Source organism: Dunckerocampus dactyliophorus, chromosome 18 (genome assembly GCF_027744805.1).
Source record: "Dunckerocampus dactyliophorus isolate RoL2022-P2 chromosome 18, RoL_Ddac_1.1, whole genome shotgun sequence".
NCBI classification, from domain to species: Eukaryota; Metazoa; Chordata; class Actinopteri; order Syngnathiformes; family Syngnathidae; genus Dunckerocampus; species Dunckerocampus dactyliophorus.
Genome location: NC_072836.1, coordinates 2,973,803 through 2,988,643, shown reverse-complemented (window position 1 = coordinate 2,988,643; position 14,841 = coordinate 2,973,803). Strand labels below are relative to the sequence as shown.

The window sequence follows — 14,841 nt, the reverse complement described above, 5'->3', positions numbered from 1 at the left end:
TATATAAACGTAGTGCACGCTCAGCGAGGCCTCTTTCATTCGGATAGGAGACAAAATGGTGAGTTAGGCGCTAACGGCACCAAAGAACGACAATCCATTGGATATCGTAATCATCTGATTCCTTACGCTCCTTCTACGTGTTTAGACGTGTTATATGTTGTTTGTAGGAGGATTTTAGTACTATTTTGTGGTACTTAGACTTCGACGTTAAATTAGTGCAGCCTTTTGTGAAACGTGTAAGCCCGTGGCCTAAAACTGCTTCATTTAGGTTATAAGTCTATGAAAAGCATGTTCCTTATGGAGAAATTTACAATAATTTGTTCGTTTGGAAGTGTTCTCCACAAAATTTGGAATCTGTCTTTAGTTTGACAATGACGTGTGCTAGCATGTTAACATCGTGGGCAAATGCTAGCTTGTTAGCTAAGGCCGAATCTCACGCGTTGTATGTACTTTATTTATCCCACAGCGGGGAACTTGTCCTGTATTCACTGAAACTAATAACGGTAAACAAGGTTTTAATAGATTATCACCTACTTCCCAGTCTCACCGCAAGTTTTCGGCTCCGCGCCACGGCTCTTTGGGCTTCTTGCCCCGCAAAAGAAGTCGTCGTCATCGAGGTAAGGCCAAGAGCTTCCCCAAGGATGACCCAAGCAAGCCCGTTCACCTGACCGCCTTCCTGGGTTACAAGGCCGGCATGACACACATTGTCCGTGAGGTGGACAGACCTGGCTCAAGTGAGTTCGAACTTTTGGCTAAACTTTACACACACTCACATAGTTGTGGTTCCACCTGTGATGAGACCCTCGACGGGCGGACAGAATGGGTTTATACCCCTTTGCTGAATGTCGAGTACTGAGCGTGTCATTTTCATATAGGACTGCTTTTCATGCATGTTTTATTTTGTGAAGGTTAAGTAGAGCATTTCCTCTTGCAGAGGTGAACAAGAAGGAAGTAGTTGAGGCTGTTACCATTGTGGAGACTCCACCCATGATTGTTGTGGGAGTTGTGGGCTACGTGAACACCCCCCGCGGGCTGCGCTCCTTCAAGACAGTCTTTGCCGAGCACATGAGTGACGAGTGCAAGCGACGCTTCTACAAGAACTGGTGAGTTGCAAGACCACGACATTGCATAAAGCAGATGTTAGGGGCCCAGTGGAGATGTTTTCACTGAGTCTAACAGAACGGTGGCCTTCATGGCAGCTCCGCTCAGGTGCCTTCTGCCCTGATGAGCTCCGGGCTCCTCTGGCCAGTGGAAAGTTCTGCTTAGAAGCTACGCCATGAGCCGAAATCCTCATTGGCTGTTGCCGCTCCTCATTGCGAGGGCGAACAGCTGGGCGCTGTGTTCTTCCTCTGACCTGTTGAGGTCATGAAGGGCCTGTTGCCAACCCTTTTGTGCTCCCTTCCCGGCGGCGCTGCACGCTCTCAGGTACAAGTCCAAGAAGAAGGCCTTCACCAAGTACAGCAAGAAGTGGCAGGATGAGGAGGGCAAGAAGCAGCTAGAGAAGGACTTTGCTGCCATGAAGAAGTACTGCGAGGTCATCCGCATCCTTGCTCACACGCAGGTGAGTTGGCAGCCCGTAGTAGTAGTAGTAGTAGTAGTAGTAGTAGTAGTAGCAGCAGCAGCAGTCGTTGCTTGCTTGTGTTGTCGATGACGAGACCATGGAACTCTGCGTCAGGCATGGCGCCTGATACCGATGAGGATACCTTCCACGCTGCCTTCCTTCTGAGACTGCCCCGTGTTGTCGCGTCAGCTGCGTGCTCACCCGCCATTGTGTCTGTTAACGAGCATGCGATGTTTGCAGATGCGTCTGCTGCCTCTGAAGCAGAAGAAGTCCCACCTGATGGAGGTGCAGCTCAACGGCGGCTCCATCTCAGACAAGGTGGACTGGGCCCGTGAGAAGCTGGAGCAGGCTGTGCCTATCAACACAGTCTTTACCCAGGACGAGATGATTGACGTCATCGGGGTCACAAAGGGACATGGCTACAAAGGTTAGACTTCCTTGTATACTGCAGTAATACACTGACAGGCTTTTTTAGTAATTTTTAAAGGAGTAAGTAATTCTACTGATTGGTGGCACATCCAGGAAAATAAGTGCCAGACTGTTTATACGTTAGTAATAATAGGGTTTGCAGTGTGTAACCAAGTAATCGTCTCACGTCAGGCGTGACCAGCCGTTGGCACACAAAGAAGCTCCCTCGGAAGACCCATCGTGGTCTGCGTAAGGTGGCCTGCATTGGTGCCTGGCATCCTGCCCGTGTGGCCTTCTCTGTGGCCCGCGCTGGTCAGAAGGGATACCACCACCGCACTGAGATCAACAAAAAGGTACGTGTTTATCTGGCACCAATAGTTGCAAGCATCCTAGCAATGGGGATGAGACGGATTTTTTTTTTTTTTTTTTTTTTTTTTTTAAACTTTTTAAAGATCTACAAGATTGGTCAGGGCTACCACCAGAAGGATGGCAAGCTGGTGAAGAACAATGCTTCCACGGAGTACGATCTGTCAAACAAGAGCATCAACCCTCTGGTCAGTAATGATGGCTTTAAAACAAAACTAATTACAACATCCCGATTATACAGTACATACCTAAAATATTTTTAAATGTGTGTAATAGGGTGGATTTGTCCACTACGGAGAAGTTACCAATGACTTTGTCATGGTGAAGGGATGCGTGGTAGGAACCAAGAAGAGGGTTCTGACCCTGCGTAAGGTGAGGACATCTAAATGTTTTTTTTGTTTTGTTTCTTCCCCGTTTTGAAGACTTAACATTTACAGTATGTTTTGCTTTTCTAGTCTCTGCTGGTACAGTCCAGCCGTCGCGCCTTGGAGAAGATCGACCTCAAGTTCATCGACACCACCTCCAAGTTTGGTCATGGCCGCTTCCAGACAGTGGAGGAGAAGAAGGCGTTCATGGTAGGATGTTTTTTGTTTTGTTGTGCTTCCAGGAGGCGTTGCATAGCTGCACTGTTCGTAACCTGGTTCAGTGTTCAGTGTGAACTCTGGTTCCATTCCAGTGCGAGAGGAAGCTCCATTGAGGCAGGGGAGCAGTGCCTGCTTGTGCTGACTCCCTGTTCACTCTCTGGAAACATCTACAAACCCCCAACTACCTTAAACTAACCGTTTTATCTTTGCTTGTCCACAGGGACCACTCAAGAAGGACCGCATTTCCAAGGAAGAGACTGCCTGAAGTCTGCAAACAAGAGCTCTGTACTTGTCCTTTTCTGCAGATTTAATAAAAATACAAAACACATTTGACTTTCTGATCGTTACTGTATTAATGTACCAGTATCATACAGATTTGTCTTAAACTGTATGATGTGGGGTAGCGGAACATTACTTAAATGCTATGCACAATATAGAACATATTTTGAAGAAGCAACATGTCAGCAGCTAAAGTGTCCTAGCAAGATTGTTTCGCTATTGTCATGTTTTTAAATGTCCCTGAGCTGATGTCGGAGTCATGAAGCTCCCATCAAGTGTAAAACCTCCACTCAGCAGGTGAAGAAAAGCCTCGCAGGTGCAGAATGCCCTCTTTACCTGAGACGTGTGCACAATATTCAGCCCCGTGTGCACAAAAAGATTTTCTCAGGATATTTCTACACACTGCTGTTATTAACCTGACAGGATACTCCTAAGCAGCACTTCAAACTTCTTTGTTGGATACTTAAGAGATGTCCTCTGAAGACTGCTGAGTTGAGGTCAGGTCTACGCAGCCAGGATTATAACCTCCCAACCTCCCCCAAAAAGAAGCAGTGGGATGACTGCGATTGTGTTGGTAAGTACTATGATCTTCCTATCTTCACATTGTGTACTCTCTAAACAATTGCATAAACATAAAATATGGCGAATGTTGGAAAAAGAAAAATTCTAGTCTTTCACAAGTATTTCCCATCCCCTGGTTGATAACCCTGTTGGCTATTTGTAAGACTGTACAATGTTTGTACCATTTTGCCTGAGGAAAAGAATCTGCCTAGTTGTGCACACCTTCATGTAAGGTGTTGATCTTAGGCCGAGGGTGTCCAAAATGATGCAAGGGTCAACAACATATGCTAAGATGGTGTGTGTGTATAGATATAGATATAGATAGATATAGATAAAAAAGAATGTATAGATCTCATCTCATCTTTGGTCTTTTTTCCTCTCTCCTTCCAAATATTTAATCTTTCTAAAAATCTGTACATTTTCTTCTTGTAATATGACTTAATACATTTAATATATTTTGACTTTATTCCATATAACTTTTTCTGCAACCTCATTTTCCAAAAATTACTTCATTTTGTTTTGTTTCTCATGACGTAAAGCACTTTTTCTTTTAATTTCTCTCTAACTCTATGCTACTACAATGACAGTCATAACATTAATTTATTCTTGTAAAACTGTGGAAAATGGCCCTTTGGACACCCTGGCCTTAGGCCTCACCCTCCCTTATTACATAAGTACCTCAAATGTGCTTCCATCATATAAGCATTCAACTTTATACAGCTTTGACTTGAGGAATGTTGCAGAACAATCATATACTCTAAACCAAGGGTCACCAACGTTTTTCCTTGTGAGAGCTACTTTTACAAAATGAAAATGGCCAAGAGCTACTCATTTTTGTAACATTTATTTTCAGAGCGTCTGTGTAGGCTCTCAGTCGTACAGAAGTTGTCCATCGAGGGAAAGGCTTCTTGAGACGTCTCAAGAAGCCTTTCCCTCGATTTATTTTCAGAGCTTATTTTAAACCCAAACAAAGCGAATATGCTTGTTTTACCAGAACATTAACAAAATGCTGGTGTCCACAACTCACATTTTGTATTTCAGAATGCATTTCTTTCAACTGTTCTTTCATTATTAACTGAAAACCTGAATGAAAAGCAGGCTTGCGGGCACTTCATGTGGTCGTGGGGGGCTACCTGGTGCCTGCGGGCACCACGTTGGTGACCCCTGCTCTAAACACTCCCCATGACTAATCATTACTGATAGATAGATATTGATATAAAATAGAGGACCACAGGGATTCTATTCTCGTGGTTGTGTTTGTCCTGCCACTGCAGCTATTGCACCCCTGCACTGTGGCATCAGTATTCCAGGCCCGTGCGTGGACACGGCGTTCCCTGCGAACTGCCCCCCCACCCCCACCCCACCAACCTGGCTCCATCTCCCATGCCGCCCAGCAGAGGGCAGAGTAGAGCTCACCATTAGCATCCCAGAGCACTTTGGTGTGCTGGTCTTTATTCCTTTTTCTGCACATGAGAGAGAGCTCATAGTCCTCGTTTTTTGTCCAGCAAACGCCATCTTTGTATCAGCAGAGCGTGTCGCTTCACGCTATGTTTGCTCCACTGACTTCTTCTTTTGCCACTAAACTCTGCCTGACCCAAAAATAACCTGGGGTGAGCGCAGTCAGCAACTGTTCTCTGGTCAGCACAAACAACAGGCTACACACACACACACACACACACACACACACACACACAAACGCCTGAGCCTGCACAACATAAACAGCCGTCTGTCCACAAAAATCAGCGTACATTCACGGTCTGACTCCAAGTTGTCGCCGCTTCTCTCGCGAGCACCCATGGGTGCTGCCTCCCGTTTTTTTCCACAACGTTGTCCGCTAAAGTCACACAAAGGTCATTAGTCGATTTGATGTGACGTTATGTAAGCTCGCCGCCTGCCAGAGACACAAACTCATCCACTGTGTGGTGTGTGTGTTTAATATTCACAGCCAGGAGCGGACACTGTGTCCCTCAACACCCCCCCCAAACTATGAAGCCCACCCCAGCACCTCTCTGTCCACTAAACGCAGCAGACGCACTGGGATGACAAGGACGAGCCAGACATGATCAAGCGATCGGAATCAAATTGTCATTTTTGGCACTTAAAGCTATAACGAGGCCTTTACCGTGTCCTCATGCTTATGACATCACTGCGTGGTTGACCTCTGACTTTCAATCACTTCAAACTCTCGATGTCTTATTTGCTGCGCAGCATAAGGTTAGCACTTGAAGGGAGAAACGTGAGGGTGACCCTGGAAGGCCCAGACTCCTCTTCCTCCTCTGTGTGTTGGTTTGTCGAACGCCCTTACTGAGAAGGGACGACACCTTGTCAAAAATTTTCTAACCTACCCATTTCTGCCAACGACCTCAGAGCAGGAAGGGGGTCTCCCTTGACCCTTTGATGTGTCTTGGGTTCCTGTGGCAACATATTCTGTCCTGGTTCATGGACCATTGGATCTGGTGTTTTTCTGTGCATCCCCAACTTTGTTTGTTGCGACTTTTAGCCTGTAGTAACTCTGTTACAATTGCGTGCTATGTGTCTGATAATAGTTGGCATGCAGAAATATGGTGAGAAAACTCTATATACTGATTTGAATGTAACAGAAGTTGCATTGATTTAAAAAAGCAACCATTAATCTGACCAATTGGCTAATAACATGCTAACACTCGCGCAACCTTAAAGCTAAAACATTTATTTCAGGAGGGTCCAAGTTTGTCTGCTGAAAAAAAAAAGTAAGAGGAGGATGAGCTAGCCCATGTTAGACACCTGGGAGACGGTGTCAGAGAGGTCAGACTGAGATGGTGTGGTTATTTGAGGAGGAGGGGATTGTGATGATATTGCTACAGAAGGATGCTGGAGATGGAGCTGCCAGGGAGGAGGAGAAGTGAAAGATCAAAGGGAAGGTTTGTAGATGTGGTTGAAAAGGACGTGATGGTGGAAGGAATGACAGAGGAAGATGCAAAGGACAAGGCAAGCTGGAAACGCCCTAACGGGACAAGCCCAAAGCAGAAGATACATATTTAAAGTTTTGTGTTCCGAGTGTCAGCTTTTGTGCCATTTTGCTCAAAATTGTAATTATATTTCTACAATGTGCTGCAGGCCAATAAAAAAGTGACCCTGGAACTGCACTTTGGCCGTTTCGACACACATTGGCTGTTAAATATGGATGCTAGTGCACTCAGCTACACACACACACATGAAAAGAGGCAACAGCAAGAGTGGTAGAATGAAGGCTTTTTGTCTTGACAAGCTCACAGTGAGAGTCGTGCTTTTAGGGCACTGGCGTGGAAAGGTGTTGCGTGTTTTTATTGCAAACTCGTGTTTCCGTCCTAGAAAGGCGCGTGTCGTACACGCTGTTGTCTGGAAAGTGCCGAAGAGAGTGAAAGCGAGCGCTCACGAGAGATGTGCTGTTGGCGACCGAGTCGAGTCCTTTAAACGCCTCTTTTAAATGAATGACGAGAACCGAATCCCAGTTTGCCCAAATTGTCAGCACTGCCTTCTTGTGTCACCCACCATGTGTGCGTCATGAGTCTGAGAAGTCCACAGCACGCTCTAGTCACGTGAACACTGCTAATGTTAATGCTGATGCAGTTAATTTAGGGGAGGAGATATTGGTGAGATCTAGCCGACTGGATTGAAGCCATTTTTGACAAAAAGGAACATTTTCCGGGAAATTTCCGGAGCTCAGGTGTACACACGTCAGGTAGGTAGGTTCAAATCTTCTTGTGTGGGTAAAATGTTACAGTAAAGTTGTTTCGTGTGGAAGTTAAGTTAGTTTTAATGAAGCATAAAGTTTTGTGACATCATCTTTATGGAGTGGAAAACACAAGCCAAATGAAATTAAAAGATTCACGGCCCGTAAAATTGCAGATTTTGGTCACAATTGTCAGATTTTGTCTCCGAATATTTTCACCATTTTTCTGGATAAACCTCATTCATCCTAAGTGAGGGCCACATCAAAGTGATATTGTGTAACGCAACACATGTAGATATGCTAAGAAGTTATATATCAAGAAAAAAGTGCAACTCTGCTTTGTCAGATAGGTGAAAAAGGCTTTTGTTAAACTCAACTTCAATGCTTTGTTCTTTTTTTCCCGCATTTTTTGCTGTTTAAAAACAAAATCCAAATATTTCAACTTTTTCTTTTTTCAATATTATACTTAATTACTTAACTCCCATAATAGTTTGACTTTATTTCCATATTATAACTTTTTCCCCAACCTAATTTTCCACAAATTAAAACTTTATTTTGTTTTGTTTGTTTCTCGTAATATTACGACTTAAAAAAAACGTTTTTCCTTTAATATTTCAACTCTTTGCTGCTCTTACTTTTCCTCACAATATTGTGAGTTTATTCTCGTAATATTGCCACTTTTTTCCTCATTAGAGGACGACTTTTTTCTCATAAATGTTTGACTTAATTCTTGTAAAATTACATCAATTTTTTCCATTTCTGCTTTTTAAAATTTTCCTACTATTTGAACTTTCTTCTTGTAATATCATAACTTTATTCCCACAATATTAAATCATTTTCTCAACCTAATTTTCCAAAAATTCTTTTATCTTATTTTGTTTCTCATAATGCTATGACTTTAAAGAAAGTTTTTTCATTAATTTTTCAACTTTATGCTATTAAAACATTACTTTTTTCTGGTAATCTTACATCGTTGTTCTAGTAAAATTACAACTTTTTCTCATTAGTTTACAGTTTTTTCCTCTTAATATTTTGACGTTATTCTTGTAAAATTACTGATGATTTTTCAATTTTTACTGTTTTTTTTTTAGTTTTCTTGTTAAATTATATTTTTAGAAGGTTCTGGGAGCCAATGCAAATCTCCCCCGGCCACACTTTGGACACCACTGCTCCAAGTCAATAATTTATAAATATATTATACAGCATACATGTACCACTGTTCCAAAAAGCCCACAAATTTGTCATGTTTATGTCTTCATGTTTCACTGATGATGTTTTTTCAAGTCTATCGAACGGCTCTTTGAAAGGAACGGCTCCTCAGGATCCCTTCAAAGAGTCATAAATCCCAACTCTTTTTTTCTTCTTCTTCTGTTTATTCTAATACATGTTCTGTTTTTAAAGCCTGCAGCAGGTCAGCACGGAAAGAAAAGCAAGATTGGAGACAAAGTATTAATTATTTCCCCCCTCGCTCGGGTTTGTATTTTATTCATCAGGACTCGATGCATCCAAGTTTAGGGTCATTTGGTTTTGGCACCTTTTTAAAGATTTGTTTTTCCATTTAAACAAGATGTTAAAAAGAAAAGAAAAAGAAATGAATGGCTAAGGCTGTGTGAGTTGTTTTTCAAAATAAATGACATACATACTGTATATATTCATATATATTTAGAAATTTGTCAACCAAACTTTTTTTTTTTTTTTAAAAAGCAGTTTTGTGGTTCGTTTGGTTTGGCTCACAAAAGCAAAAATGAACTAAAGAAATAATAATGAAAAAAATACACATGAAAACTGAAGTTGTTCAATTAGCATGCAGTTCTTGTGTGACGTAGTGAGTCACGGAGCCTCTCCGGTACTTCTTACTTGTGTGTGGCCTCCTCCTCTTTTGCTCTTTTCCTGCTCCTTGCTTTCTTTCTTTTTTTTAATTGAAAAATCCCATTTAAACTTTTCTGAGCTGCGTGGAAAAGAAAGCGAAGCGGGATGGAGAGAAAAAGACGAGAAGGTTCTATGGAGAAAAGAAAACAGAAGAATAGATATAATTCTAAGCGTCTCCTGGAGCAGATACTAAAAGAGTCTTTTGTCAACAACTGCACTTGAACTCTTTTTTGCTTCCGTCTTGATTATTGATCATTTCTTTAGAAAAGTAATACATTTATATATATTTATATTCATACTAGAGCGTACAGCTTGGGCTCAGGCTGTAACAATTCACAGTTTGAATGCAAAAGTCCAAAAAATAAAGCAGGTGTTTATCTTGAACGGCAAAAGGCTATGACGTCATGAAGGCCCCGCCCACACCACCCCCCGTGGACGTGGAAGAGTCATGCAGAAACAGAAGACGGTTCTAGAAAGATGGAGGCAAAGGGTGGGTGGGCCTCATACAGGTGTGGTGCGGCGGTTGGCCGCGTTGCTGGAGTCCTTCAGCTCCTTCTGGATGCAGTTGTGGACCTGCAGGAAGTTGTGGTCCCGCTCCGAGTTGTAGGTGGGCGTGCCCGAGGACTTGAGGGTGTCCCTGGGCAGCGTGTACATGGAGATCTCGGTGGACGGCAGCGCACCGAAGCCCTTCAGGCCCACCGGCGAGGCGTCGCGGGAGTGCGACGGGTCCGTGGAGCGCGACGAGGACCGCGAGCGGCGCCGGTAGCGGTAGCGGTAGCTGGGGATCCTGCTGATGGCCGAGCCCTGGAGGTAGTCGGCCGCCCGCGCCCCCATCCGCAACTGCCGGTGGCGGTCGATGAACATGTGCACGGCCAGCACGCCCACCATCTCCGCCATGATGAAGGACAGCGCGCCGAAGTAGAAGGACCAGCCGTACGAGTAGCTGTTCTTCTTGGAGTCACTCTTGGAGGGGTCCCCCGCGTTGGCTGATATGTACACGATGATTCCGATGATGTTGCTCAGGCCTGCAGGACGACAGGAGGTCACACTCTCATTACCCCCACAGAGACTTGGAAAGGACCAGTAAACTGGTCCCAGACCAGCTAGAAGAACTGGGAAGTCCAAAGACGCCATAATGTTGATTACCATCTTATTTCTAAATATAGACGATTTTTTTTTTACTTGACCATCACAAACACTGACTCTGCACAGCACTGTCGTCGACAGCAGTGTCCAAACTTTTTTTCAGCGTTAAATAATACAAAAAATTGATAAAATATTCTCATTCAAATTTTTCTCTTCATATTTTTACTTTATTCCTGTAAAATTATAGCTGTTTTTTTGTAATTTTGAAAAATTTTAATTAAAAAAAACTATATATAAAATAATAATAAATAAAAAAAAATGTAAATAATAAAAAAAGTAATAAAAAATATTGTCATTCAAATACGACATTTTTCTCTCAATATTTTGACTTTATTCCTGTTTAAATTGCAGCTGTTTTTTTGTAATTTCTGCTATTTCAACACAAGCTTTCTTCTTGTACATTTTCTTTTTGTAATGATGACGTTATTCCCATAATGTCTTGACTTTATTTTTGTAACATAACTTTTACCGGAACCTAACTGTCCAGAAATGACAACTAGATTTGACAACACTTTTGTTTGTTTTTCATATTATTTCAACTTGATGCTTGTAAAATATTTTCCTCATATTACAACATAATTCTCGTTGACTTTATGACTTTGTTTTATATTACATCTTTTTTCTCTTAATATTTTCACTTTATTCATGTAAAATTACTGCAGATTTTTCAATTTTTGCTCTTTTTTTGTTGTTTTTTTTTTTAGTTTTCTCCTATTTTTACAATGTGCCACGGGCCACACTTTGGTCACCCCTCGCCCACACTGTCTCCTTGCTCTCCCCGTCCCCTAATCGAACCTCACCAACCAGGGCAAGTTAGCTCCACTGCCCTGGCTATCATTCGTCAGCTCATGGGAGAAGCGATCGCATGAATGAGTGGAATTTCCTGTGGAGTGCTCTTAACTACGTGTGTGAATGTACTGTGATGGTGGGAAGAGAACTTTGAGGCTCAGACTTAACTTTGGAGTGTTTTCATGGCGTTTGTGTGTTTTTTCTCACCTGCAGACACGAAGAAGATCCCTGCGCTGAGGATGATGTTGTGTCGAGACTTGTAGAATTCACTGGCGGCGATACACAAGCCTCCCATGAAGAGCAGGATGACGCTGAGGATGGGGAAGATGCTGGACGCTCGCACCGCTCCTGCACGGGGGGAGAAGGAAGAGGTGAGTGTTGGGTGGGAAGCAAAAAGAACAAAAAAAGATCAGAATCCATGTCATGAAATACGTGATGTCATCACGCGGCTTCTGTGGCGCCCATAAGCGTGCACTTGCCTGCCGCCGGGCCGCAGTGCAGTGCAGTGGCGTCCTTGAAAGCGTGTCAGCAGCTAATTATCAAGCCAAGTAAAAAGCGGAGGCTGTGATGTGGCTCCAAAGGCCAAAAGGTTGCTCTAAATTAGCCAAGTGAGGAGTGTTCAAACTTCACTGCGTGCCTCTCTCTCTCTCTCTCTCTCAACGTGCACGTGTGAGCGCTCGCTACACACAGTCAGAATGCTGCGTCAGCACGTTTTACTCCCAACAAAGTGCTGACACACTTTTAAAACTCTCCCCCCCCTCCACTTCATTAGGTACACCGTCTAATAGGATCCAATGCAAGAAATTCTGCCTTCATAAAGATCAGATTTCTCACTTTTCATTGGCAGTTGAGAACAAAAATAAGATGTGAGGATTTATGGGGCCGCACGGTGGCCGAGTGGTTAGCATGTTGGCCACACAGTCAGGAGATCTGGAAGATCTGGGTTGATCTCTGTGTGGAGTTTGCATGTTCTCCCCGTGTCTGGGGTTTCTCCAGGTGCTCCGGTTTCCTCCCACATTCCAAAAATATGTTAGGTTAATTGGCGACTCTAAATTGTCCATAGGTATGAATGTGAGTGTGAATGGTGGGTTGTCTACATGTGCCCTGCGATTGGCTGGCGACCACTCCAGGGTGTACCCCACCTCTTGCCTGAAGTCAGCTGGGACAGGCTCGAGCATACCCCCACGACCCTAGTGAGGATAAGCCGCATAGAAAATACGGTCGGAGTTGCTGCAGGTGGTTAGGTTTCTTGGTTTCAGCAAGGTTATGAACCCAAAGATGACATCAGCTGACTACCTGAACGCACATATTCGCCCTTCAGCATTCACGTACCCGTAAATTCACAAATATTGGGGTTTTTTTGTGCAAAACCCAGCCCATTCATGCTTTTTCTTTCTGAAAATAGACCGTGTTATGCAGAAAACGCAACTCAAACAGTATAAAATGTACAGCACAGTCATACCTGTACGTAACGTCAGTGCAAGATGGTGGCGCCCAGTCTCCTAGACCCAATCTTGTGTCTCGTGACATGCCTATTACTGAATGATGATAATTATATGAATCTCTGATCAGCAGAATTTTAATGGATGCTGTGGCGCATTAGCAAAAAGTGAATAAAAAACGTAAAAAGCAAAACAAGTTTAGAAATATAAATGAGCTTTCCTCTGTCACTTCTTGTTAGGTTTTTTTTTAATGTCACCAACAAGACGGAGCTGCCTGAGTGCTCTGAGATGGGGGAGGGGCCCCACAGCAGCACCCGCTGCTTGTCAAAAGAGTGATACGTGCTTCGATTGTATTATACATATATCATGTATTATGCATGTATCATACCTTTTATCATAATATGTACAAATATGATACCCCTAAGATAAATGCATGATACGGCCTGTTGGTTGGATACATGTATCGTGTACATATCATACATGTATCATACTTATATCATACCAATATAGTATGTAGCAGTATGATACAGGTAGGATACATGTATCATGAACGTATCATACAGTCATACCTGTATCATTGCAATATAGAATGTACAAGTATCATACATGTATAATACTTATCTTACCTGTATCATAGTCTCTGTAAGTATGATACAGGTGTGGTACGTGTATCATGCAGGTATCACACTTATCATACCTGTATCATAGTATGTACAAGTATGATACCGTTTGATACGTGTGTCATGCATGTATCATACTTATACATACTATGATACAGGTATGATACGTGTATGAGTGCTGACATACTGTATGTGTGAGTGTAGCACTTGAAATCGTGCATCCATCACGTCATCCATCAACATCTCGCCGCTCTTTCAGTGCTGTGATGAAGAGCGCTTCCACGCCGTTCGTCATCCTCCGCCACCTTTTTGTCATCTCATCTTTTCTGTTTTTGTCCCACTTCATCCTCTTTCGGTCATCCTCAAAGTTAAAGCGTTGGCCTCCCTGCTGGTCCCAGACGGGCTAGTGGGGTTTTGGGTTACGAGTGGGATGGGGAGACAGGAGGGTGGGGTGATTAAATATTAAACTTTCCTGAGAGTTGACCCCTGCTGTCGTCCTGCGTGTCCCCCAAGTTAAGATGAGGTTGTTGATGTTTGACGCGAACGCTCGCTCCCATCCATCAGCCCCATCCTCAGCCACACCAGAAAGACGGAGGAGCAGACGAACTGTTTGATTGATATTTGACACGCTGCTCTTTAACAGCGCACCATCTCAAGGTCACAGCAAAGGTGAGCAAAAACCTCAGAGAAGCTCAGGTGTCACTTTTTCAAATATCGAAGTACGGCCACACAGCACCGTAAAATGCAAAACACAACTCAAATCGGCCAAAATGGTGAGAGTGTAGCACTGCACACTTCCCACGCTCAATACTACGTGTCATGTGATGAAACATAAAGGTAAGTTAAAGACGTAAAAGAATGCTTTTCAAGTGTAAAACACACACACACAATGTCTGCAACTTGTGGACAAGGGAGCCTTTGGTGGTGTTTGTTTTATAAACTATGCACACATTTGTGTAAAAATGGAACACACTGTGGCTGTGAGATGTACGTAAATACACCAAAATTTTGCCATCCACAATCCTTCTGTGAGACACGTACGCACGTCTTTCTCTTTTCTGTGCGTTCTAAAGATATAAAAACAGCTAGCATGTCGTAGATAACAATGCACATAATGGGACACACATATGTTGACTATAAATCCCTACAGAAAAAAACCTCAAAAAAATGCCAACAATTTTGTATTTACATAACTGAGCTGTATATAAACCAAACTACAGGGACAATGTTATTGTAGCCGCTAACACCAACAACTATTTTTCTGGCGTAGTGACACAGCGCCTCACGCCACTACCGAGAGGTAACAGGCCCACTTCAAAACAATGCGATAGGACACCAATCTGTGCTGACGAGGAAACAAGAACAAGCATATGAACAACTAGGAATAGACAACCAAATAATGTGTATGAGTGTATAAAGTACAGTATGAGCACACATTCAATGTTTTGTTTATACACGGCTAGATGGACTGTGCTGTGATATCATGTGCTATGCGCTCCATATACCACAATCAATATCATGATGA

At 43.1% G+C, this 14,841-nt stretch overlaps 2 protein-coding genes and 2 non-coding genes across 5 annotated transcripts in view; 3 read left to right on the top strand and 1 right to left on the bottom strand.

Annotated features, from left to right (window-relative positions):
- Positions 1-2: 2 nt before the first annotated feature.
- On the top strand, positions 3-3,247 carry rpl3 (ribosomal protein L3). Its single transcript, XM_054759439.1, has 10 exons — positions 3-58; positions 542-734; positions 935-1,103; positions 1,426-1,561; positions 1,802-1,988; positions 2,162-2,322; positions 2,422-2,523; positions 2,612-2,707; positions 2,791-2,910; positions 3,140-3,247. The coding sequence occupies exons 1-10, from the start codon at positions 56-58 to the stop codon at positions 3,182-3,184; spliced, it is 1,212 nt and encodes a 403-aa protein (XP_054615414.1). The 5' UTR covers positions 3-55; the 3' UTR covers positions 3,185-3,247.
- On the top strand, positions 1,640-1,733 carry LOC129171811 (small nucleolar RNA U83B). The gene has a single exon (XR_008566843.1). It is a non-coding gene; the product is annotated as a small nucleolar RNA U83B (small nucleolar RNA).
- On the top strand, positions 2,957-3,088 carry LOC129171808 (small nucleolar RNA SNORA54). Its single transcript, XR_008566840.1, has one exon. It is a non-coding gene; the product is annotated as a small nucleolar RNA SNORA54 (small nucleolar RNA).
- Positions 3,248-8,318: 5,071 nt separating the features above from the next.
- Positions 8,319-14,841, bottom strand: part of cacng2a (calcium channel, voltage-dependent, gamma subunit 2a) — a 37,668-nt gene continuing 31,145 nt past the window's right edge. For both annotated transcript variants that reach the window (XM_054758784.1, XM_054758785.1), the window contains 2 exons: positions 11,462-11,602; positions 8,319-10,344 (listed from right to left, as the gene is read on the bottom strand). In XM_054758784.1, coding sequence (XP_054614759.1) covers positions 9,821-10,344; positions 11,462-11,602 — 665 coding nt within the window. In that variant the 3' untranslated portion in view covers positions 8,319-9,820. The remainder of the gene's footprint in view (positions 10,345-11,461; positions 11,603-14,841) is intronic.

Coding starts and splice junctions, on each gene's coding strand:
- rpl3 (XM_054759439.1), top strand. Junction 735..934: donor GGTGGACAGACCTGGCTCAA/GTGAGTTCGAAC, acceptor TTCCTCTTGCAG/AGGTGAACAAGAAGGAAGTA. Junction 2,708..2,790: donor GGGTTCTGACCCTGCGTAAG/GTGAGGACATCT, acceptor TTGCTTTTCTAG/TCTCTGCTGGTACAGTCCAG.